Raw genomic sequence first — 25,429 nt, forward strand, 5'->3', positions numbered from 1 at the left:
AAAACCCAAAGTACTTACGATGACTTTAATTCATAAACATTAAAACAATAAATACATAACGTTAAAAAACAATACAGAAGTAGAAGGCATATTTACATCAGCAAGTTATGCACACTTTTTGTTTAAAAAACAACTTAATATAAATAAAAGGTAGGAAAATATTTGCTTTCCTATTTCTTATACTTTTGGGGTGGACATAGGAGAAAGAGAAGACAAGACCATTGTATCTTTTCATAATTTAAGACTGCAGACAAACTCACACAAGGAAACTTGTGCACATTAGAAGCCAGCTTAAGTGCAAGCATTTGTATGTTAAGGTATTCATTCAGGAGAAGAGTTTAATAGTTAAAATAACATTTACATCAGTCACTTCTTACCCTGGTCCTTCTAAAGGTTCTGTGACATTTTCCTCCTGAGCAGTTAGTAAAACTTGTGACACTTTATACTGAGTCTCCAAGAGTAAAAGGGTATTGAGCTCACAGCACAGCACATTTAACAACCTGCAGAAGGACACATTGAAACAACAGCACATCAGTCAGGAATCCAGTAATGCACAGTAAGACAAAGGTTAACACGTTTATGAGATCTCAAAATAGAAAAGGGAAGGGAAAAAAAGAAAAATAAAGAAAAACCCAACTTGAAGTATTTGAAAAATATCCAGACACAACTAGGTCAGGAATACTCTTTTATATCTTTCTTAGCCACTCAAGTGGCACAGTCTTAAGCAAACAGGGAATGGTTCCCAACAGAATTTTATGCGCATTGAACAACCAGAGAAAATATCCACCGGTTATCTCGTTCTGGTTTTGATTTTATATTACAGGGTAACAAAAGTGATGCAAATTTTATAAGACATGCCATGCAAAATGCAAGGAAATGATATCATAATAGGCTGGTAAGGCAACTTAGAATCATGTTGTCTGAAGAGGAAGGCAGGCAGAAAGATAAAAAAAAATCTTTTGTCCAGAAAATAGGCTTTTAAGCCCCTCTGTATAACCAAATTTAACACAATTCAAAAGCAATAAAAGATTTAACGTGTAACAAAACCAAAATATCTGTAGTGTTTGTTTTTTTCCAGTGAAACACAAAACAATAGTAAATGATATTAATAATCACAGGAGCTCAAGACAGTACAATATATGGAATTTTCTTTGATAACTTCAGGGCAAATTAATGGTAACAATACTCCAATATATTTTCATGTAAATCTGACATAGAGCAATCCAAATCATGTTACGATTTTTTTAACTAATCTGTTCACCCTAAGACCACAACAGAAAAACTTCATTGAGGGCCTCCTGTTCAAGGAAAACATTATGACTAAACATTCTTTTTACAGCTTTTATTTCCTGTTTTATCACAGTCATAAACCACAACAAATTAAGTCTGATGAGCACTGTATTTTGCATTCACATAAGGCTTCATATGAACTAGAAAACACATACTATTTTAAATTTGTAGTCTGTTAGTCAACGGTTATTTTCTTCCCTGTAATTCCCAATATTCTTCTACTGATAATAGTAAAAATTCACAAGCCATTCTCTGAATAATTTAACACCTGCAAATTCACACAATTGTGGCCAGGGATTAAAGTCAAGATGATAATACGTCTTTTTTTTTCCTGTTGTTTTATAATACAACCTGTCATGGTAATTTTCAGTCCTCTTCAGGTTTCATTGATTTTACATTAAGTATTTCGTGACATTGATTTGTTTCCAGTACTTTTCTGAATCCAGAAAATAGCACTGAAACCATTCTGAAGATGGTTAATTTCTTAAGTATAATACATGGCAAAGATGAGTTTCCAGCAGTTAAAAACCACTTGGGAGAAGACTGGTGGCTGGGAATGCTTTATAACATCTGCTCTGATAGGCAAGGCAGAGTGAAAAAAACCCCAAAACAACAAACCGTAAGCAAATAAAATTAGGTAGATGGGATAGTGGTAGGATAAATGACAAAATATACAAGATCTAACAGCAACTTCTGCTTAGGCACTCAAATGAAATTTTCACCTACACAGAAAAATGCATTTAAAAATGCTATCACCGAAGTACAGATATTTGGTTAAAAGTAATATTCCATGACTTCACCACCCAAAGTCAAAAGTGTATAGACTAAAGATTGCAACTAAAAAAAAAAAAAGTCACATTGTATGTATATTTGTAACCATGCTTGAATATGGCTGTGGAGTTTTCTCTTCTTTGGTTGTTTTCAATTGCATTTAGAACTTAGGAATTGGATCAGACTCCCCATCTCAATATCCCACGTATGAAGAGTGCATGTTTATGAAAATGTGTAAAACCTTTACAGATAGAATACAAAAAAATCAAAGCATATCTTTTCAAGCTATATTTTAATTTTTTTTCTGGAAAGCAGAAGATAGAATTCCTAACCTGAATACTGCTAAAAATTGGAAGATAGGCTTTGATGCAAGGTCTTGTACTTAGGAAGGACCCCATGCAACAGTACAGGCCGGGGATCCATCAGTTAGAAGCAGCTTTGCAGACAAGGACCTGGGGGATCCTGCTGGATAACAGGTTAAACATGAGCCAGCAACATGCCCTTGAAGGCGAATGGCATCCTGGGCAGTTTAACAGAGTGATGCCAAAAGGTCACATGAGGGAGGTGACCCTGCACCTCTACTGATACTGGCAAGGTCACACCCGGACTGCTCAGACTGGAGAAGAGGATCCTCAGAGGAGATTCTGTCAATGAGTATAGATATCTGAAAGGAAGACCTGAAAATGGAGTCAGACTTCTCCATGATAGCTAGTGAAAGGACTAGATGCAGTGGGCATGAACTGAAAGACAGGAAACTCCATTTTAACATGCTGTGATTGTGAGGAAACAGTGGAACAAACTGCCCACAGATGCTGCAGGATCACCAGCCTCGGCAATATTCTAAACCAGATGGGACAGAGCCCTGAGTAATGCTTTCTGGTTGAACTCACTTTGAGCAGCACAGTTGTACTAATCTTCCAACCCTTTGAATTCTGATTATGTAATTCTGTGAACCCTACTAAGATAGACCATGTTCCCAGGAACAAAGTGCACTGCAGATAAAAGATTATCTGAAGACAGTCTTTTATAGAACAGTAATTTTAAAGAAATTCAGAAAAATTAACATACATATCATCGTTGTGATAAATGATGCAATAAGTAATTTTATTCTGAATTTGGCATTTCCTGCCTTATCTCTGTCTTCCTGGGAAGATGTGCCCTGATTCCATGCCTTCAGCTGCAATTTCACAACTAATACTTCACTGTAGAAACCCCCAGTCTAAAATAAGGCATTCTGACTAGTACCTGTGTATCTCTGCAAACCAACTATCTCCTCGGTTTGGTAAGTGGAATCATAATGACTGCTTTCATTACAAAAGAACAGAAGGTCCTTCATGGGATATAAACCAGGTAGTATATAAACCATGCTAATTTTTATGTTGTATCTTTAAATTTTTTCACTTGAAAACAATATAATTTAACTGCCCATGATTTTCTCTTAGTTGTTACAAACCCATATTAGGACAATAGTTTGTTACCAAACTTCTCAGTAATTTTCCTATGAGTTCCTTTTTTTCCCCCCTAAAGTCAAGTCACAAATCTCTCTCAAACACCACTTTTATTACGGGAAACCCAATTTTTCTGCAGTTCCCACTACACTCCCATACATACTTCTTCCTTACTTCTATAATAGGTTCTTTCCAAAGCCGATCTGATGCTCTGTCCTCACTTCAAGGATATTTGCAAATGCTCAGCTGGAGGTGAAAGATGCGAGATACTGTTCTTGAATACCATAGTTGTAACAGTGTGTGGTGGGTTGACACCAGTCAGCAACTAAGCACCCACGCAGGTGCTCACTCCCCACCTTTCACAAGCAGATCAGTGTCTAGACAGTGTCCAAGCAACGGCTACCTTCAAAAACAACCCCAAAACCCCTAGTTTTCATTACTGAGTGGGATGCAATATGGTATAGAACATCTGTCTGGTCAGCTCAGGTCAGCTGTCCCAGCTGCATTCATTCCCAATCTCTTGCAGACCCCTAGCCTACTTACTGGGAACTGGGGAACAAAAAAGAAAGCCCTGTTGATGACAGTTGCTTGCACAGCATCAGTGGAAACACCAGTGTGCTATCACTACTGTTTTAGTCACAAATTCAAAACACAGCATCCATGTGGAGTGTTGTTAAAAAAATTAACTCAATCCCAGCCAGTACACAGTCTAGCAAAAGAAGATAAACTTTCATGCTTTAAGCAGCAGTCCATCCACCATAGCAAAAAAAGAAACTAACACATCTAAAGTAAACTATACTAAAATCTCTCTAATGTATTTGTTCATGAAGCATTCAATGGCTAACTAAATATGAAATGCTTGTGTATATGCTGTCTTTAAGGAGTTCCAGTGATGTGACCCTGAAATGGAGGACTAAATCGGTCCTTAGTGAAAGGTTTTCTTTTGGCCTGCAGTTACTGCCTTCTGTAGATACAGGCATAGCTGATTCAGGTCAGTGCAAAATATACAGCATGACATTTGCAGATTGCTCAGCTATGGGACGTAGTAAGGTCTTGTTTCTCTCTTGTAGGAAGAAATAGTAAAAACTTAAGTGGAATGAAACAAGGAATGGAACCTCTTTGCAGCAGTGGGATCTGCTTCTTGCTAAAAAGGTATGTACACCAACAGTGAAACCTAAAGCAAAAATTTCATTAAACAATTTCAGTGTTGTCATCATGGGAGACAGTCTCAAAAGATTTAACATCAGTGTCTACATTACTGATTTATTTTTAATTATGCTTTGACTAACAGCCTGAGCTTCAAAGAGAACACGGACCCAACCAGCAAGTGGCAATTACTACCAAGTGCCAGACCAGTAGAGAAAGGCAAAGGGCTACCAAAAAACCCAAGGAAGGTAAAAGCCACTCAGTCGGAGCTGGAACACAAAGGGCCTTTGCACGCTGCCTTAGCAGACTGAGTAAAAGGCATCAGTAGTGAGAAGAGAGAAGATGACACTGCACTCGGTCTTGCTAAAGGAGCAAGGCCTCTAATTGTTTCACTAAAGGTAATGCTTGAGTTTGAAAAAAAAATGAGGTTTTCTGGATACAGAAGTTACAACTCCAATACCTGAGGCACTGGAAGCTACTACCAGAGGGTAGTCATGTTTCTACCAGTAAGAAAAGTCAGGGACTGATGTATTCCTTACGATGTTTTCCCCATGAAAAGATTTTCAAAAGAGCACTTAAACCATTTTAGCTACCTAATGGACCTACAATGTAATGTGATTGCCAATAGTAGAAGTTTCCCTAGCTAAACAAAAATGCTTTTCATGAGCAACACTTGACAGCCTAGAGGACTCAAAAGTAAAGTGTTTGAATTTCCTTAAGTGAAGAAAAACTAGTGCCATCATCCGATCACAGAATCTGGTGTTTCTATTTTATTAATAATAAATTGTTTTAATTAATAAACCTAACATATTACTGTTAACATAAAAACTATCAAAAATTAACTATATAACTACATGACCACAGATGATGTGGAAGCATGCCTACATAATCTTGTTGCAAATCCACATTAATAATAATTTCTGCTAATGCAGACTGCCCTCTTTTACCTTTGGATTATGCTACTCAAAATGCTACTTAGTAAAGAGAGAGGGAAAGAGATAGTAAATCTAATCAGCATGTTAACCTGAGGAAAAAGTATGATCAGGATTCTACCTTTACAAAACAAGACAATAAATGCTCTTCCCCTGTGCTGCCATCATTAAAATCACACCTCTTAATTAACAATACAAATAATGCAAGTTCAATTAAGGGAACAAACTGTTTCTTATACTGAAGCTACCTCATTATTAAAATTCAATTATATATAATGCAGGAAGTTTATAATGCAGTTTTAAAAAAAGAATGGAAAAGAACACAGGGTTGTTTATTATCTGCATTTCTGAAATCTACAAAGTTAACTTTTGCCTATCACATGCTTTTTCATTTCCCAGTTCCTGTAGGATTTAATTCATTCACGTGAATTTCACTGGAGTCCCCTAGATGAAATTTTGACTAATACATACTCCTTTGAGGCAAATTTCAAGAGGCTGATTGATTTTGATGTCGGCACAATATAAGCCATTTAAATTTTCTTTCCTAAATCTTTCTCTAGTTTTGCAGGGCAACTGAAATAGATAAAATGCATTTTTATCATCTTCTGCACCCATTCAGTAAGCAAGAAAACTAGCATTATAAATAAAAAACATACCTACCCTGATATTTTATATGACAAAGAAAATGTGACTTAACAATCTCAAAATATTTATTATACAAACCTGAAAATAACAAGCCAGTATGCTTTTTTCAATTTGTAGCAGACTGCAGGTCTATAGTCCTGGGGCTGATATTGATGAGCATACGACTTAAACTAATATTTACAACTTTCTATAGTTGCACAGAAACATAAATGCATTTAGATTATTCATAGAGACATGTTTTTCAGCCTTACCTTACAGACACCTAAAATAAATCTATTTTTTATTGCGGTTCAAATCACAATTCTACAAAACAGGTTATCTTCAGATATCTCTAATGCTAGGCAAGCATAATGTGTCTTTTAAATTAAACAGTTGCAATTCGCTTATCTGAAAGAAAAGGATCCACCCTCAGAGTCTTTCAGGTACGTCTCTGCAGAAAGCCAAATTCTTGAACAGAGGACTATCCTTATTGGTTGATGCCCACTAGCAGGCAGGATCTCAGTGAAGAACTTTGGGACTAACAAAGATTCCTTCAATTCAGAATGTACACACAAAATTTTTTTTGACCTCACAAAATTTAGGAGTTTTATTGATTTATTGCCAAAATTACAGGGGAAAAAAAAAGAGGAAATTATTTCTAGGAACAGTATATGTTATAAAAGTACTCTGTTACACAAAGGAAAGTTTTGCAAAGCTACAAATCAATTCTGAGCCCATCCCACTGCCCACACTCTACACATATTCCCAGTAACATTGTTTCTCCTGTTTTTCATTTAAGCCAACACTGATGGAGTATCCTTGAATTTATTTTGGAGTATTGATATTTTTAGGAGGTTGATTATCAAAGTACAAATTTGTTACCCAGCCACACTTAAATCCAGCTGACAACATGGTGTCTCTACCATTCATAGAAAACGCATTTCCTGAATAGAGAAAACAGCAATATGCAAGTACCTAAATAATGCTTTAGGCAGAAACTTAAAAAATGTACATTTTATGCATATATTTTCTTGGCAATCTGTAAAAACTCAAAACACATGGATGTATTCACTGTACTGAAATACTGTGTAAGTTGCCTTGATAAATAAAATCATCAATCTGAAAGAAAAAGTATGGTACTGCTGTTTTCTTAATTCCCTTATAAATATAAGTAATAGATATTCAAAAAGCTTGGCCTTGAAAGGGAGGTAGTTAAGACTTTCAGCGTCACATTTTAAGAAAATTCTTATTTCTCACATGCAATACCTTCTAATATCAGTCAATGGGTACACTTGTAGCAAAGAAATAAAGCCAATCATACAATTATGAAAATTCTCTCTATTTAGTATGTTAAAAATTTAATTATTGCTGTCATTTTCCTTTCCCCAGGATTTCTGCTCTGGTGGCAATTTAAGTTCAGAATCTTCTAAAACCGAAAGACCACTGAGAATTCTTGCATTTATTCTTGCGCGTTCAGATTTTCAGCTTGCACAAAAGAGTGGCTGAGACAGCCTTCAGTGTTCTTTTATCAACCAATATTGGCAAATTGGGAGACTTCTTTAAGTAAGTGTAAATCTGCTTTGAAGGTGAAAGTTTTAAAATCTTGCTATACACAAATTAGGAACTGTCTACATAGTTTCACTTTTCTATTCTTATCTCCAACTTCTTGCCTAAGGTTTCCCTTTATTTTTTTTAATACAATTTGGTTTAAAAGAACCTTCAAATTAATCTCATCTCAGGAACACCCAAAACCTGCAACTAAAGGAATACCAGATCAGTGTCTGTGAAACTACTAAAGAATGATCCAAGGCCAAGATACTTCCCAGAACTTAAAAAAACCCCAACCACCATAAGCCTGAGCTAAGCCACAGGTTGCTGTGAAACTGAATATTTTACCTTGATCACATACACTGTAGTCTGTACGAATGCACTATAGGGAGCATTCTTTAAAGACTGAGCAATACTGGCTATGCAAATCTTATCTAGCTTCCCCATATTTTCACTTTGAAAAAACAATATTAACACTATAAACATCTTTAGATATATTTGTGCATTCTGGACTAAACAAAATGTGGAAATATTTATATATTTTAAGCTTTACATATATATGTATACACACTATTTATATATACACACAATCAATAATTAAAATAATTTTAAGTCACTGAAGCTCAGTATACACATGAAAGAAAACGTAGTTTTAAATTGCAGAAGTTGTTTAACATGCAAGTAAGTAAATTTGTAACTGTTTTGAACAAGAAAAGCAGGACCTTACATTATAACCTGTAAGTTAAACAGATATGAAGTTTAGCACTCAGCTCTGGGTGAGGCACATGTGAAAATATAAAGTATACGGCTGTGTAGATCTCTGAACAATTAAAAGAATGTGGTTTTGGTTATACTACTGGTAGTAAGTCTAGCAGAAATGTTTCTAGACAAATATTTCACTAAATCATTGGTTTTCAATGCTGCAATTACAAACACCTAAGTATTTTATTCCTACATAGTAGCAGAGAAATGTAATCTTTTGCTCTTTCTAATTTCTAAGTTTTTAGATCGTTAAGCATCTGATATTATTTGATTTAACTGCTGCTGAACTTGGTATTCTTGATGGAATTTGGTCAAGGAGCAAACCAAGGCAAGGTTCGTTTAACCGAGTACAGACGTCTGCAGTCAGTAACGCTCACAGGACAGATCACAGAGCTGTAAAATGAATGGTGCATCTCTCACGTTCACATAACACAGGCTAGGGTTTGTTGCAAGTCTTAACACTGAATTCTGAGTTGGCAGGGACCCACAAGAATCACTGAGTCCAACTCCAGGCCCTGCAAAGGACAACCCCAACAATTATACCATATGCCTGAGAGCACTGTCCAAATGCCTCCTGAATCTGTCAGGCTTGGTGCTGCTCAACCACCTTTTAAGTTACAACTGTAAATCGCGTCACTTTCTCTTAATCCTAATTAAATCAAGAAGTTCTGTCAAGCTTTTTATGCAGTCAGTCTAATCCTAAATAAAGAACAGTATTTTATTTTTCAGATCTCATCCTAGAACTTTTCATTCTTCTATAAACTGGTGGTTTCCTCCAAAGCAGCATTTATAACTTGATTCAAATGGCAAAATCATTTTATCTCCCAATTCCAAACTCTGCCATTGTTCATCTCCTCCATGCTTATCCTTATCCGCAAATTATACTATATCTTATGGCTATTCATACATAGTATGAAATAATTTTATTGTGATATCAAAGTACAAATACAGCTGAAGAAAGCTAATGTTGAAGGACTGGGCTGTACCTTGCTCAAGCAAGGTTATCAAAGTTTTCCATACTATAAAGAACAATCCAAAATGACCTTGTACATTGGTAGCACACAATATATTCCTAAAAAAAATTCAAGGAGTTATATATTCATCTTTGGAAAACAGAATAAAAATGCAGAAACTAATGTCAGTGTTAAAACATTATAAAGCATTTAATATTAGAAAACATGAGCATGAGAGTGTAACCTTCAGGTTCTAGAAATATTTGAGATCAAACGGTACTCTCCTCAAAATAAGTTTTGATGAAATTTGTGATAATTAAACCAACACTTAAAAAATAATTTTAAGTACAGGGAGACTACATAGAACAAACTGATACAACCACAGCAATTTGTTTATGCTAGTATTTTGATATGATTTTTGTTTTATGCACTACAATGGATGTACAATACATTTTTATAATCAAGTAGACAAAGTAATATGCAATTTCTAAGACTGCTTCTCATATTACAATATGTCTATTTACAGATAAGATTAGATTCATCACTGTTTTCATTTTGCAGGTCATTTTTCATTTAATCTTATGCTAAAAATTGCAGGAATTTTCCCCTCATACATAATAAAGCCCAAATATTATCTTGTCAGAAGTAAAACATCCAAGCATGTTATACCCTAATTATACCCTAACTAGTTAATGTGACCAGAGAATAAAAAACTAAGCATCTTACCTCAGACCAAATATATGGGATTGTTCATAACTGAATAAGGAATGAATTTTAGCTTCTGAATTTAAAATTACAAGCCTGTCAATGATATCCTGCCGAAGGAAGAGAAAAAAAAACCCATGTGATCTTGGATGTCTATCTTAGGCTGCACAGTAGTTAGGTGCAAGACAAACCTCATCCAAAACACCTGCAACTGCTCAGATAACTCTGAACAATTCTATCAGTATTGGTATTTCTGGAAACCTAGAGAATTCCATAAAAATACTGAAGTGCCTCTACAGTGAAACATTGGCTTTCCAAAGTGTAAAAAATCATTACTTAAGATCCACCACAATTCGAAAGTTCTCAAATATTTATCACCTTCAACATACATCTATCTCCCTTGCTCCTAGTGCCTCAAAAAACTTGACTGAGCAGAACTACCCACTGGTGGACACACCAACATCGAGTAGATTGGAAAAATGAAACTCCTCATGCAATTTCCTTCTGAAATCACCAAAACAGCATTACAAAAAAGAACTCAAAAAACCCTTCCAAACATAATATACACAATTATGATATATACACTGTCCAAACAACTTAAACTATCACCAACACAAAGCTTGTGCTGAACAAACACTTCAACATAACAGCAATTTAAAGTGCTAGCTCATTAGAAAACAATCTGATTTTTTAACTGCCACTCCAGGTCACAAATTAAACTTGCCTGTGTTTTGTATATGAGAGAAAAACCTTAATGGAATGCAGTTGGATGATCAAATACAAAGTAACACTAAATACAAAAATTTTAACACTATTTTTCTGAAATATGCCTTAATCAGTAGTTTTCCAATTACTGATTTTTTTCTTCTTGCGAATCATGTCCTATTAATAAAACCCCTGAGGGTATGAGTTTTTTGTACTTTGGTTTTGATGGATTTTGTTTGGTTTTCTTTTTAATTCTGTTTAAATCCACAGACAGTGTGACAGAGAAATATTATATGAAATACAAGTATACAGATTTTCCAGCACTTTCCAGTATGTAACTGCATGCACATAGAAAGGTTTTTATGCATGTCACTTTTCTCCATGGAAAAACACAATTCTAACACAAGACAGGAAAGACAATCTTTAAATTAGGCATCACATTTTATATTATCTTTAGGATTTCAAAATGAAAACAAAATTTAACATGAAGTGATACGTGCATATACTGCCCTCATGCTGTACATAATACAAAATGCAGAAAAAACCAAAATCTCCCAGTAAGAGGAAAAAAAAACTTACTCTATTATAAAAACCCCAATATTTTCTCAGGAAAAAATGTCTTCACAGAAGTATTTATCTTTCTTTCAAAATACTTACAACAACATCTGTAGGTACTTCACGGAATGAATACATTGGTTTATTTGGTATATTTTGTTTACTCAGGAGCTCAAAAACTGCAGGGTAAGTGAGCAAGTTTATCAGAGACAAAAAAGACTAGAGAAAGAAAAAAGAGGGACAAAAGATAATATTAATCGGTTAAGTATAACCAAGCAAATGTTAGCAATTATTTGCCATTTAGATTAAGTTTGTTCTTATCCTTTACAGGCTGAACTTAACATAAAGAGAGTTGCCCAAAGTAAGTCTGCATACCCTGGCAAGCATCTGTATAATCTGAAAGGACAGGAGTGTCTATGAAATATGTGTTATCTATCACACTGTATAGCAATTTTGAAAATTATAGTATTTCATCACATAATTCTGAAATCTAGAGACACAGAATACTCTAAAACACATCACTCTTCCTAATCTTACTACAGTAATCAGAGACAAGAACTCATGGCCAGTAGTTACGACTTTTGAGTTTTGTCATAATTGTTAATTATGAATTTTTAGTGAATCCTTGGCATTGTGACCCTGCCATGCAACACAAATATCCATTCCATCAGTCATCTTTTGATTAGCACATTATACTGATCTTGACACATGTGACAATAAGCAGGAGTAGATGCAATGAAAATTTACAGAAAGGTATGTGTCATCCTATCTGAAACACAGCACTGGTTTTTTATTATGATTCAATAAGAATAAACAATAAGAATGAATAATTTCTCACCTTCTGACAGCTTTGGTCAATAGGGTCAACTGGAGCAGATTTCGGTTGGGTCATCCTCAAATCATCTTTTCCACACTCCAAAAGAGCCCATAATTCAGTTACAAGTGCCTTTATAAAGCCTAAAACAAATTTTTGTTCTAATTATGAGTTTCATATTAAAAACCTTTTACACTACAATTCCAGCTCAGATTCTCAACATTCTCTACACTGTGGATGAAAATTTCATAAGACAGACTGCCTGAGGGTTACTCTCCCTACTATTCTCAACCCTCTAGTCAAAACCACCATTCTACAGTGGTCTTCTTTATATTCCATTTAAAATCAACAACAACAGTTTCCAAAGACTATTACACTAGAGTAGGATGATATTTATATAACTTCCATGTAAATGAGCTGCTGACCTTAAACGAGTTAAGTGCAACAGATCAAAGACTAGATAGTATTGCCTCTGTGGTTCTGAAAATAAAAGTTTACTATAACTCATTAATATAGTAAAACATACCACAAAGAAAAGTTAAGGACTTAAACCAAAAACTTTCTAAGAGAAGCAGTACTAACTGAATTTAAAACGTTAAATATTTAAAGAGACGAGGAATGATAGTCATCTAACTCTAAAATCTCCAAATCTAAGTTACAGGCTTAACAGAAATGTTACATAAATTTCACAACCTTTCAGGGTTGAAAATCGATGCTGTTTGGTTTATAATTTGTCTTTGATGCCAAGAGCCATAAGAAGCAATTTGGCTGAGAACCTTAACAGGACAGATGGGGAACTCCGCAAGTAGATCTGCTACCTGCTTTCTGAAAAATCCCAGAGGCATAAATAATATGAAACTAACAATCAGTCTCCCTCACTAGCAGAATTTGCATTCCTTTCTGACAGTCTTTCAGTCAAGTCATCTTAGTTACACAGCAGCCACTTCTAGATAGTCAGAGAGAAGATTTGCAACTTTTGTACCTCATGGACTTCCTTAGCAACTTAAGACAGTACCTTTATTTTATTGATGAGATTCTAGTTTTGAAATAACAACTACTTGGACTGCTTATGATATAGTAACAGTTGAGTTACATAACATTGAATCTGAAGGGACTTTGTGCTGTGGGTTGATATATAAGAATTGTCAATTTAGACAATCTCTTTTCCGTCTCACTACTCTCTAAGTGCACCAATGATATTCAGGCCTTTGAAGTTCCTCACTCTTTGAGCAGTCAGTAACCATGGAAATGTACACACCAATTACAGACATCAACAGTTATTAATTCTGATCTCCAGATCAATAAGAAGCACATGCACATTGTTCCCAAATTATTTTTATAAGGTATAAATGTCTTCAGACATACAGGAAATTTCTGGAAATCCAAACCAATGAAATCCAAAGATTTTGCATAATTTCCAAAACAAAAAAAAAACACCAAACAAACAAACTCCAAAATGTGATGTAAAGATTAACGAATGATTTGGAAGTTGGAGAGAATACATTTACATTAAGAAGAAATTAACAGACATTTAAGCAGTCTTTGTTTATACCGTGTAATTATTCCACTCAGTTGACCTTTTGGAACACCTTTCTCACTGTCTTTTTCTAATATGCAAGACTGCAGCATGTAACTATTCATAATAAAATCATTCTTCAATTTACCTGAACTCTTTAGAGCTACTGCACCCATTGGTGTTGTTGCCATTTGTGTAACAATTACTCTGTTATCAAACTCTTCATATTCATTTGTCTGTTGATAACAAATATAGAAGTGCAGTGTTAGTTATTCAGAAGACATGAAACTCTCAAATGATCTCTTAAATAATGATCTTTCCTACACTTGTTTACAGAATTTAATCCACTTCATGTTTAGATCTGAACAGTTCATAGATATTATCCTCTACAGACTTACCAGGGTCAGTTTCCAAACCAAGTATCTTTAAAAAATTTAAAAACAAAAACTCTGGTTGAGACATGTAACATCAACAAATAAAACCACTGGTATTATAATGTTTCTTTCACACATTCAGTAGGATGCCCGTGACATTACTTTTTTTGCCCTAAAAATGCATATTATCCACTTTTTTTGTTATATTTCAAGTACTGTCTATCATATCTAGATCTCAGTATCACCTACCAGCATGGTCCAAAAAAAGTTGCATATAGAAAGAAAGAAAAAAAAAATCTTTCCTAACATTTTAAACTTTACAGTAGAAAGTCTGAGAAACTAAATATATATGCCCAACATTGTGAAGATAAACAATATCCAATCAACTTAGATTCAGTGTGACATAATATTAAACATAATCTACATTTCACATTCAGTTTTGCAAAAAAATAAATTACAAAATGGTTTCTGGATTTATTTTTTGTCTTATTTTATAATAATCATTAAAAAATAAAGGAAAACCATACAGACTCTATAATGCTTACCTGGAGTTTTTTTGATAAACTGCTGAACATGAAATTCACACAGTCATTCAAGGCACCTGTACTATGAAGCAGAAATAATCCTTTGGGTGTGGCAGAAAAATTTAGCAAGGCATCTAACAAAGTCTCTTCCCATAGCAAACTGCAAGAGTAACAAAATAGTAATTAAATTGTTATGTAAAAAAGCATGGGGGAAAAAAAGAAAAAGTACAATTTCTATTTTTGAAATTCAAACAACTTCACTCACTGCACAAAATGCTTACGTTTTAGGTTTATGTTAGTTTAAAAAAAGTCTTTGGGGAAAAGGTAATATATATTAGACTGTATTTTGCGCAAACATTCAAACTCATCCTGGCAGAACTAAGGCTAGGCAGGAACATGGAACAGAATGATGACATAATGGGAAAACCAAAAGACCCATGCCATCCTTAAACATATGTATGACTTACTGTCTGATTCTATAGTCTTAAGGTATTAATGTGGCAGTTACAAGTTGGCAAAACAGGCACAGAATTTCTCAGCAATATCAAAACACTTTGAGAAACATTTGAGAAGCTGAAGGCTCCTGCTACAGACTAGTACAGAATTATGAAGAAAGGTGTTATATTTACACAAGAGCTTCAGATATTAAGAGCAATAATTGGAAAATGTTTTCTACAGACATGGCAGGAAGACCAGCAATTGCAAGAATAAAGTATGACGTTACTTTCTGCCCTACAAAACATTCCACACATTACAAAGAAAAGTGACACAATTACACCACCTTTGACTAGGCACCACTCCTGCAGGTATCACCAGACTTGTGATTCTGCTTTTCTAAAAGCATTTGCTTACTTGATTCTCATTTCCCATTTTTGACTCACATCACCAGCAACCAACATGCAGCTTCTCCAACAGCACTGACCCATCACCTCAAAATTTAATCACTTTGGCAGAATCCCCACCTGGTATGTTCAGAAGCAAAAATTTCACCCAGAAAAGAAATCAGCGTATCTTGTTCCGTAGTTAAATGAAAATTTTAGATGCTAGGAAGATATTGTTGCTTATGTCAATGGCAGTGACTAGAAACGTTCTTGTCAGTCAGAGCTCTGCATCCGAGATTTCTTTTTGCTACTACATTTGAATTTCTATAACCATCCACATGCCACCACCATGGGCTAAAGTAGTAACTGCTGAGATGCCTTTAGAAATTATACATCAAATCTATGGTGAAGTATAAACCAGAATCTACTTAACTAGTTTCTGCACTAACACCAACATTGCCCTGAATTTTTGGACTCCCAAATATTTGTGTATTTCTCATCTTAATCCAAACAAAAGGGACATTAAGTTTTAGTATAAAAGGAAGGATGCCTTTCCCTTGAAATGTATAAGGCTTTCAGAAAAAATGCTGCCAACCCAGCTACATAATACTTTGAAGGCAAAAATATGGTTCAGCAGAACAGCATTTAAAGTTAGCACCACATCAAAGCCATAAGATAAATTGACAACTATTCTGTCCTTTGCTTTCCAATTCACGTTTTCCTCAAACCAAATTCTGCAGTCAGAGAGAATCACCTGTAAGTCATTTTTATACCACTCTCTAAGCTAACAAACTCCTCAAAGATCAGGAACAAATTTGTAACTCTACTGAGACCTATGCTAGGACAATTTCACTCCTTCTACCTACCACTACCCTTTTAGCGAAAAGACTGCCCTGGTTTTGGCTGCAAAAACTGTGAACGCATTTCCTTCTTAGTAGCTGGTGCAGTGCTGAGTTTTGGATTTAAGGATGAGAATAATGTTGGTAATATACTGATGTTTTCATTGTTGTCAAGTAGTCTTAACCAAGTCAAGGACCTCCCAGTTTCCTACGCTGTGCAAGTGAGTAGGTGCACATGAAGCCATGAGGACAGTTGAGCAGAACTGGCCAAAGGGATATTCCATACCAGAGACAATTATGCTCAGTATATAAACTAGGGGAACTTTGACCAGGAGGGGACAACCCCTTTTCGGGGATGAACTGGGAATCAGTCTGGGAGTAGTGAGCAGTTGTGTCATGTACGTGTCACTTGTTTCTCTTGTATGTTATTTCTCTCTCTCTCCTTTTCATCATTATTATTGTTATTATTATCATTACTTTGTTTCAATTATTAGACTGTTCGTATCACTCAATGAGTTTGAATTTCTTTTTTTTTTTCCTAATTCTCCTCCCCATCTCACTGGGATGTGAGCAGCTGTGTCATATTTCTTTGCCATCTGGGATCAAACCACAACAAAGACATGGGGTTAAAAGATGTCTTAATTGTGGGTAAAGTCACAGTCTGTGTTCCCACTTGTACATGTGCATAAATTAAGCATCAACTTACATGTTTTTTGACTCCGGACTTATTGATGAAGTCGAGTCCACACCAGTTACAGGAGTAGGTACTCTTTCTGAAAGCAAACTTGTCTATAAAATAAAAAATAAATAAATATCTCCTTACTGTTTATTTACACTACTTTTAAACTCCATGGCTTCCTAATTCTCGTGCCATATAATAAAGAAAAAATAACAGTGATCAGGTTGTAGCCTAGTTTTCGGCACAGAATACACTATTTCATTACATTTTTTATTCCAGAAAAGCTTATTATTTTCCTTCTTCCTCAAGTATAAACAATTTTAAAGCTAGCACATTTTTTCATTTTTATTAGAATTCTTAAATAAAACCTCTTTACTTTCTAACTGGAGATTTCTGAAGTAAAAATTGGCACTTAAAAAATCATAACATGACTCTTTACTCCATTTCTCTCACAGGCAATGGAAATAACAGACTCTGGAGTCAACAATGCAATTCCAAATTTATTGATTAATTCTTCCACTTTTTATTTCACTTAAAGGATATAAATTTATCTATACTGGTATGGAGATAGAGACAAATATATATACATATTTGTATACTTGATGGAGTTTATAGTTTAAATGATACTGGAAAATAATCGGTGTCATGGTTTTAGGAATAAAAAGCAAATTTCACCATTCAAATTAAAGTAAGCAGTCATTAATTTACTTGCTTATAAACATGATGTAATAAATCCACAAAAGATTCCTCTATTAAAACTAGTCAATTATGCTGGATCTGTCTTCACCTCCTATTATCATCTGTATAAATTCTGTCTCAGAATTTCATCAGAATCTGCCAAGAAAAAAATTGTTTCTCCACCAGTCTTAAAACTCCAAGAGCCATGTAAAAGAAAAGAAAACAAACTACCAGTCTACTCATTAAAAAATTGACAGTACTTCTTGGAGAGAGTCCATTAAAGTCCATCATTTTTGCTACACTATAAATGGTAGAACATGTTTTGAAATTGAACAATGACATAAAGTAATTTAAAAAGTAGTAACATGATGTTAAAATGTGAATTTCCTGTACTATCTTGTTGATTCCTGAAGTCCTGACTGTTGATTATAATTCAGTCTCAATTTGACCACAAAACTGATGTGAAGAAATGGTATTTTGTCAGTTAAATGTTTCCACTTGTTTACATTCAACACATTCAGTTTACTTATGTTCTACGTGTCAAGATAATTCCTCTAAATGATGTTCTGTACCATAGTAAAGGATTTTAATGTGCAAAGAAGTACTTTGTATGTATAAAAATGTGTTTTAGAGCAAATAACTGGAAATGCCCATCAAAAGCTTTTAGCAGTTTGCCTGTGATAGACATTAAATAGAGCAACAGGTTAGTTCAAGTAAGACTGACTAGTTACACAATAGGAAAACATAAAAAGACGGCCAGATTGATGAGTTATGTAAACTACAGCATGATTCAAGTGAACTAAACTCCTTCATTCAAGAAAAATACTCCAGTTTTCAATGCAAGGAAGAATCTAAGTTTCAAAACCAATATTCCTTGATGAGAAATAGTTTCCTGTGATACAATTATGCTTCTAATTAGTAAGATATTTATTTACAATAAAATGTATGCCTTTGTGACAATATTTGTATTTGGAGCAGTGAGAAATACCCACTAACTGGTGATTTAAGTCTCTTCTATTTATGTTCTATCTTTCTGATACTGTCTGCCTCAGTTTCCATTGTGATTGTGTGATAACAGAAAGCAGAATACACAGAACTGTTGGATCCAAGTTCTTTCTTGTCTGCAGAAAAAGCCTTGGGCTAGCAATCAAACTCAAGCTGAAGGATGGAATCTTCACTTCGCAAGATATCCATGTGCAAAGGTAAGACAAGAACTCCTACCTGGTACTTCTCATTATGGTCTCTTGGGAATATTCAATGGCATCTAACAATTTAAATCAAGTATTTGGAATCTACATTTTTTTCTCTGTATCTCTCACTGAGACAAATTAGTTTAACTAAAAATTACTAACAGTGTATCTCAGGAGTCTTTCCTTTCAAAATATCCCAAACTAAGAGCAAAGACAAGACCTGTGGTGGACAGTGGTTATCATGACATCAAGCACAATGAATGACAGGTCTACTGATGCATCTTTAGAGTTTCTGTTTTAAGACATAGGAGTAGCAAATTAGCTTCTGCTAAGTTCACATACAGAAGGAAAATTTGCAAAGTAGAACTTAATTTTCACATTTTCAAGCACTATCTCATTACTCAAATACAATCAACCTGAAGCAAAGAACAACTATTATATAAGCTGAACCTGCTACAGTAAGATTTTTCCTAGTCTCCCCAATTCAAAATCAAGAGTTACCTTTCTCCAGGCCTCTGCAATAGATTCATGCAAGCCATAAGGAATTAGCATCTGTAGGCCTTCACAAGTTCTGTATATTTGACGACATATAAAAATGAAAGCTCCTTTAACAAGTGGCAAAAAGTCGGATCCAGATAAAAGAGAAATGTCATCATGAAGAAGTTTCTTTGTGAACTGAACAATTACATGAGCAGCTGTAGGACTAGAAATAAAAGAACACTTAAAACATTGTTTCACAGTTATCAATAAGCCTTGAAGCAAATCCTCTGACTAAACTTCTCTTTTTCTAGAGGAAAAGAAACTACAGAAAAAGACTCTGACCCACAACAGATGGACAAGCTACATTATAACTTACATCACTCAGGGAAAAAAGAAATTTACAGCAATAGGTCTAATAGGCTAATAGGTCTGCACAACGCAGTTTCCTCTCCAACCCATAAGATCATGAACTACACAGATTCTGTGTTTTATAGGAGTCTAGTTGGGAAGAGTAACCAGTCATTTTTACTTCTGCTTAATCAGTGTTAAGTTTATCACTACAAGGTAAAATTTTTCCTTGTTCTTACTTTTCCCAATCCAAGATATCCTTCACAAGTATTCTACATTTGCAATGAGAGGGACAACTCCTTCTCCAAAATACTTACCTTGGCCCCCTTAAAAACATAATTTTGAAACTTCTCCACTTAGAAGACATACAGTGCAAACATCTTCATGACCTGCAGCTTAGCTATTTTTCAAGGCTCATCTCAACTTCATTGCTGATTCAAGTTTTACCATGAGCTAATATGCTACCCACAGGATCTCACACTGATCCTAAACTAGGCACAATGTTACACATGTGAGCTTCTTATACCAAGTCTGTCTCTATTAGTTATAGTGAAAAGTGAATGCTACATTAAATCTATTATTTTGGTACATTTGGTTGATTTTAGTATTTATTCCAAAAACAAAGGAAAATTGAGAAGAGAGGCCATTGATCTGAACAGTAGCACCATGAATGTAATGGAACTACATTCACAGAAGGGAAAGCTCCCACATGAATTAGAAAAACAAGTGAAACATAGAAGCTTCCCTTATTATAAGTATTTCTTTACGTTGCCATTTCACCTGGTTCTACATATACCTCCCTAATACATTCTCTAAAACACTTAGTAGTTTACTTTATAATCATATATTTTACTCCAAACAAAGTGTATCACATTATAGATAAATGAAAGAAGAGAAAATGAGTCTCGTAAGAATAATGCAATTCCTAAAAGTGCTCACTAATGTCATTCATTAATGCACTCTTACCTATCTTTGCCATTTTTTTCATTTTCTCCATAAAGAAGAAGAGAAAGACCATCTTCTGAAGCAGCAATCCTTGCCAAAATATCAGCTACATCAAATAAAGTGGTTTCAAGACAATTTATATACACCTATTTGAAAGAGAAAAAAAAGAAATTTTAATTTCAATGTTTTTGTGAAAGCCCTTTTTTAAATCTGTCTTAGGCACCTGAAGGTCCTATTTCTGATGATTTCTTAATGGCTTATACATAGTAAGTAAACAATCTATGTTCAAATGCCCTCTCATAGAAATCTGCATCACAAATGGAATTAATTGTCACTTTCAATGATTTTGGCAGACGTTCAATGATGCATCAATATAGAGAACAGACATTTCTAAATGCCTTCTCCCTTCCCATCATGAATGCTGAAAGGCTCTTGATATGCTATTTAACGGTGTAAGAACAATAGCAGAATCAAGGTGAAAAACATGCTAACTCCCTCACTGATGTATTGGCAACTTTGTCTAGAAATGGAACTCCAGTTCCCCAAAAGATCTTCTCTATCTACCTCACCTAAGAAAGGCTGAAAGAGAAAAGAGACCCAAACCCCCAGTTTTGTGAAATTTCTATTTCTGCTCCGCAAAATGTTGTTTGCACAGCAAGGCCGCTGAACAGCATGAAGTGCTAGAGCCACTTTGTTCAGGTACTGTTGTCTAGTAGTTACAGAGACTAGTGTACCATGGTTAGAATTCATACATTAAACCAAGCTAGACATTTCAATAAGATGAAATGGTAAAGAGCCAAGATTTTGTAGATTTAGAGCCAAGGTTTTGCAAGTTTTACAGGTCATGTCATCGAAAAGAAAAGGCAAAAGTCCAGCAGTGATGAAGACGCTTCAAGACCACCCTGAGGAATGAAGTCAGGAGACCACTACCCAAATTTGAAGCCAGAAAGCTCCGCACAAGATTCCGCCTAGTCATTAATATGGAAATTAAGAGGTGTTAACTATGGACTTAAGACTATAAAATAGCTTATTTTCCACAAACAAGTTAGGCAAGTTTTTGCCCAGTATGAACCGGCTTGCCTCCAACGTTGTCAATAAATACCTTTGCTGCTATTAGAATAAAAATCTTCTCTTAGCAGTTATTTTTGCAACATTTTTGCTTATCAAAGGCCGCCTCACTGGAGCAAAGAAATAGTGCTCTACCAATTTCTTATTCACTTCAGAGCACTGTACAGCCACAGCTAGGCTGTAATCAAGTCGATTTGAACATTTAACACTGGCATTCAGACTATTTGGTATGGTACTACCCAACTTAATGTCAAATTTGCCATTACTTATTAATAAGTGATATCAATATTCCAAAGGTACACAAGCAGAACTATGTGCTCCATATAAAACCTGTCAGGAAGCTCTGCAATGGATGAGAAAACGGGAGCTGAACATCGTAAGTCAGGCACAGCAATGGTTTGTCATCAGACAGGCAGGCAGTCTCACCATATCCAAGCAAGATCCAGCAATAGTGACCTGGTTCACCTAAACAGTCCAGATCTCCACTACAGTGATGAGGGAGATCCAACGTTAAGTCAGGAATCCAAGCTGGTGAGATGGGGTCAGCTCCAGACACAGTGACCAGGATCAGACACAGCCCAATGATCATTATGCAACTGGATTTATACTGAACAGGTAGGACTGAGGTAAAGCAAACCAAGAAATACTGTCTGAAGGTCAATGTTCAGATCAACAGAACAGTGGGCTTCACTGCTGCTACAAGATAATACAGGCAGGGAACGAGAACAGATGTGCCAAGTGCCTGACAGTAGCTGTAATTCTTCTGCAGGACTTAATGCAGTGCCCTAAAGGTTCTCACCAAAGCTGTTTCTGTCCATATGGCTCAGTACGACAGTGGAGATACCCAGAGCATACCTTCTCACACAGGGACTGAGAAACACTCCAAACTCCTAACACTTATGCATAAATGGACTCAAAGAGAAGGACAGTTTGCAAAGTGGGAAGTCCTCTTTGGTAGCTTTCCCCTATCCACATCCAGAAAAATACAGTGGAGGCAACAGTGAGATGAAATTTCAGTCAATAAAGAGCTAGGTGGGATTACTGTTCTCAGTAACACCTGTTAAAATCTAGTATATCAGAATAGGCAATAAAGCACCACTCTCCTGAAGGTGAAGTCCACTGCTTAAATCTTTTTCCACTTTTCTGTTATTCATGAATGATAGCTGGAGTCACAAGAAAAATAATTTTAACATACCATTCAAGCTGGCTCCTACTCCTCTTACAGGTAGCTAAATATTTTATATAGTGCAAAGAATTAAAACAAATAGTCTTCCTACTTTAAAATAGAAGGAATTAATGCTGGTGGGTCACGACAACCCAAGAGAAAAAAAAACAACATTACTTTGTTCTTTTTAGTTAAAATTTTCAATGATGGGGGGTTAAAAATCTTCTTGACCTTTTATCTTCAGGCCAACTTTCTGGGATACTTGCTAGTGTCCTTCGTTTCCCGGCCAATGCACCATTTATCTGTCTTGGGTTGAGCTGGCAAAATGCCAACTGTTCAGGACAGAGTGAAAAGGATTTCTCTTTCTCCCAACTAGCTAAGGGAAAAAGAAGAGGGAGAGGAAAAAAAAACTTCAAACCAGGTTTATGCTGAAACTAACTACATGTGTTTATACAGAAAAGAGAAAATTGGGAGAAAACTACAATATAACACACAACTACACAAGTTATACATATATAACAAGAAATAACTTCCCACTCCCCAGTTAATACAAATTGTATTACTCTAAATCTATGAGTACTCTAAAAGACACCCTGCAAGAAAGAGAAAGTATAACAACAAAATATTTCTACTTCCCTGAACTCAAACAAAATGCGAGCAGCAGCAGCCGGAGCAGGGCCTAGCATAGCAGAGGAGCTTGCCAGATGTCCTTCTCTTAGTGCAGCCATGATGGAACTGAACTAACACCTCCCACTGCTGCCCCATATCTTAAGTTTGCGTCATCTGGCATGAAATACTTCCTTGGTTACCCAGTCAGGTGATAGCTGTCTCCCAATCCACATAGATTCTCTGAGCCTGCTAATTTGAGGCCTAGCTAAACCACTACAACTTGGTAACATCTTCAGGATCTTAAGAAAAGAACATACTGGGCTGTCACTGTTCCTTCAAGAGTGTTATTGTTTTACTTTCCATGTGGAACATGAAAAAACCCTTAAACAAAAAAAAGAAAACCAAAACCATTGTACTTTATTTAAAATGTGAACACAGTCTTCTGCACTAGGTATGCTTCAGCAGCAACTCCAAGGTTATAGAGCCCAAAAAGTCAATACTGCTGCCCAAATCCTCCTGACAACTCCTGCTCATAGCCACAGAGTTTATCCTCCCCTCTCTACTAGAGATATGCAATACAACTCTCCTTAAAAGACAAGTAAAGTTTGCATTTATCCAAGTGAACTCAGAGCTCAAATGTAAAATAAGAGCATTGTGGTTGCTCATCAGGCCCATTGTAAAAGCAAGGAGTCCCACAGGTTGGTCCAGTGCTACCCACCCCTCAACTCCAACGAGCACAGCCATAACCTTCCTTTTGAGATGAGCATGGTACAGTATTAGAGTCCAGCATTAGAATTCCTGGATATCTAAGAAGCACCAATGACTTCACTGGGAAACAAAACCAGTTCAAATTCTTGTAAAACAGAAAGAATGTAATTCTGTCTTATTCTACCTTTTCTAGCTATCAGTTTGCCAGATGAAATACAAAAAAAGTGCACTTTTGTTAGACCAAATATGACAGATTCCAGATTCACAGCACATATCCAACCTCCTGCAGTTACACTGCATTAAATATTCCTGGACATGAGCTGTTTTTTATCAGCCCAGTTACTAAGGCACAGAAGGGCTTACAGTTTGTTAAGAGTTCAGCTGCCTGTGAGAGACAGCTGAGCACGACAGAAAAAAACCAAACCAAACCAAACAAAAAAAAAAGGACAATGCTAATTGTTGAAGTAATTTATTTTTTAATTACTAATGTATAATAAAGAAGACAGACAGTTGTATAAACTTTAGAATATCATGAGACCACAGAGATTGCCTGGGGTATTACACAGGCCTTCACCACAGCAAATCAATGTTAGTATTGTCTTTCGGTATCATTGTTCAAAGCATATGCAGGCTCAGTCATTTTTTGTACTTAAAACATTTCTACTAAATCTTGGTTATGTACAGTAAATACTAGACAAAATGAAGTGTTAATCTTCCAAAAACATCCACAATTAGTCTTATAATAAAATGTGTAAGTAATGCTATTGTAATCAGTACAGAAGAGCCCACAGAAGAGTTATTGGCATGATCAAGTATTTGCTGGACTATGGTTTTAAGCTTTAGAGAAATACATCAAAATATTTACTTGTAACTGACTCTTTACACTTTTGAAAGAGCAGTGGAATATTTTTATATAGGTAAAAATATTTTCAGGAATTACTATGAGAAATCTGTTCTGTAAAATAAACTGCAATGAAAAAGTCAGCAGAAGGATACTGACAAAATTCAATTTTAAGAACCTAGATGAGGTATTTAACTTAAGGGACCCAAACTGAGTTTTAGGAAGTAAATTCAAAACTTCTCAGCCATTATTTCTATCAAAGTCTCTTCATGAAAAGCAGCTCAGGCTCCTTCATGGGCATTTCAGAACTACAGCCTGTCTTGAGACTCAAGTCACAAGATCAATTAAATCATCTTGGTCAAAACATGATAGGACATGATGAAACTATACA

The 25,429-nt window shown here is 35.4% G+C and overlaps 1 protein-coding gene across 8 annotated transcripts in view; it reads right to left on the reverse strand.

Annotated features, from left to right (window-relative positions):
- Positions 1–25,429, reverse strand: part of TBC1D32 (TBC1 domain family member 32) — a 78,587-nt gene that overhangs the window by 37,355 nt on the left and 15,803 nt on the right. For all 8 annotated transcript variants that reach the window (XM_071548984.1, XM_071548983.1, XM_071548981.1 and 5 more), the window contains 9 exons: positions 20,669–20,793; positions 19,376–19,577; positions 17,034–17,116; positions 14,689–14,827; positions 13,918–14,005; positions 12,278–12,396; positions 11,542–11,658; positions 10,201–10,289; positions 378–500 (listed from right to left, as the gene is read on the reverse strand). In XM_071548984.1, coding sequence (XP_071405085.1) covers positions 378–500; positions 10,201–10,289; positions 11,542–11,658; positions 12,278–12,396; positions 13,918–14,005; positions 14,689–14,827; positions 17,034–17,116; positions 19,376–19,577; positions 20,669–20,793 — 1,085 coding nt within the window. The remainder of the gene's footprint in view (positions 1–377; positions 501–10,200; positions 10,290–11,541; positions 11,659–12,277; positions 12,397–13,917; positions 14,006–14,688; positions 14,828–17,033; positions 17,117–19,375; positions 19,578–20,668; positions 20,794–25,429) is intronic.

The sequence above is a fragment of the Pithys albifrons genome, chromosome 2 (genome assembly GCF_047495875.1).
Source record: "Pithys albifrons albifrons isolate INPA30051 chromosome 2, PitAlb_v1, whole genome shotgun sequence".
NCBI classification, from domain to species: Eukaryota; Metazoa; Chordata; class Aves; order Passeriformes; family Thamnophilidae; genus Pithys; species Pithys albifrons.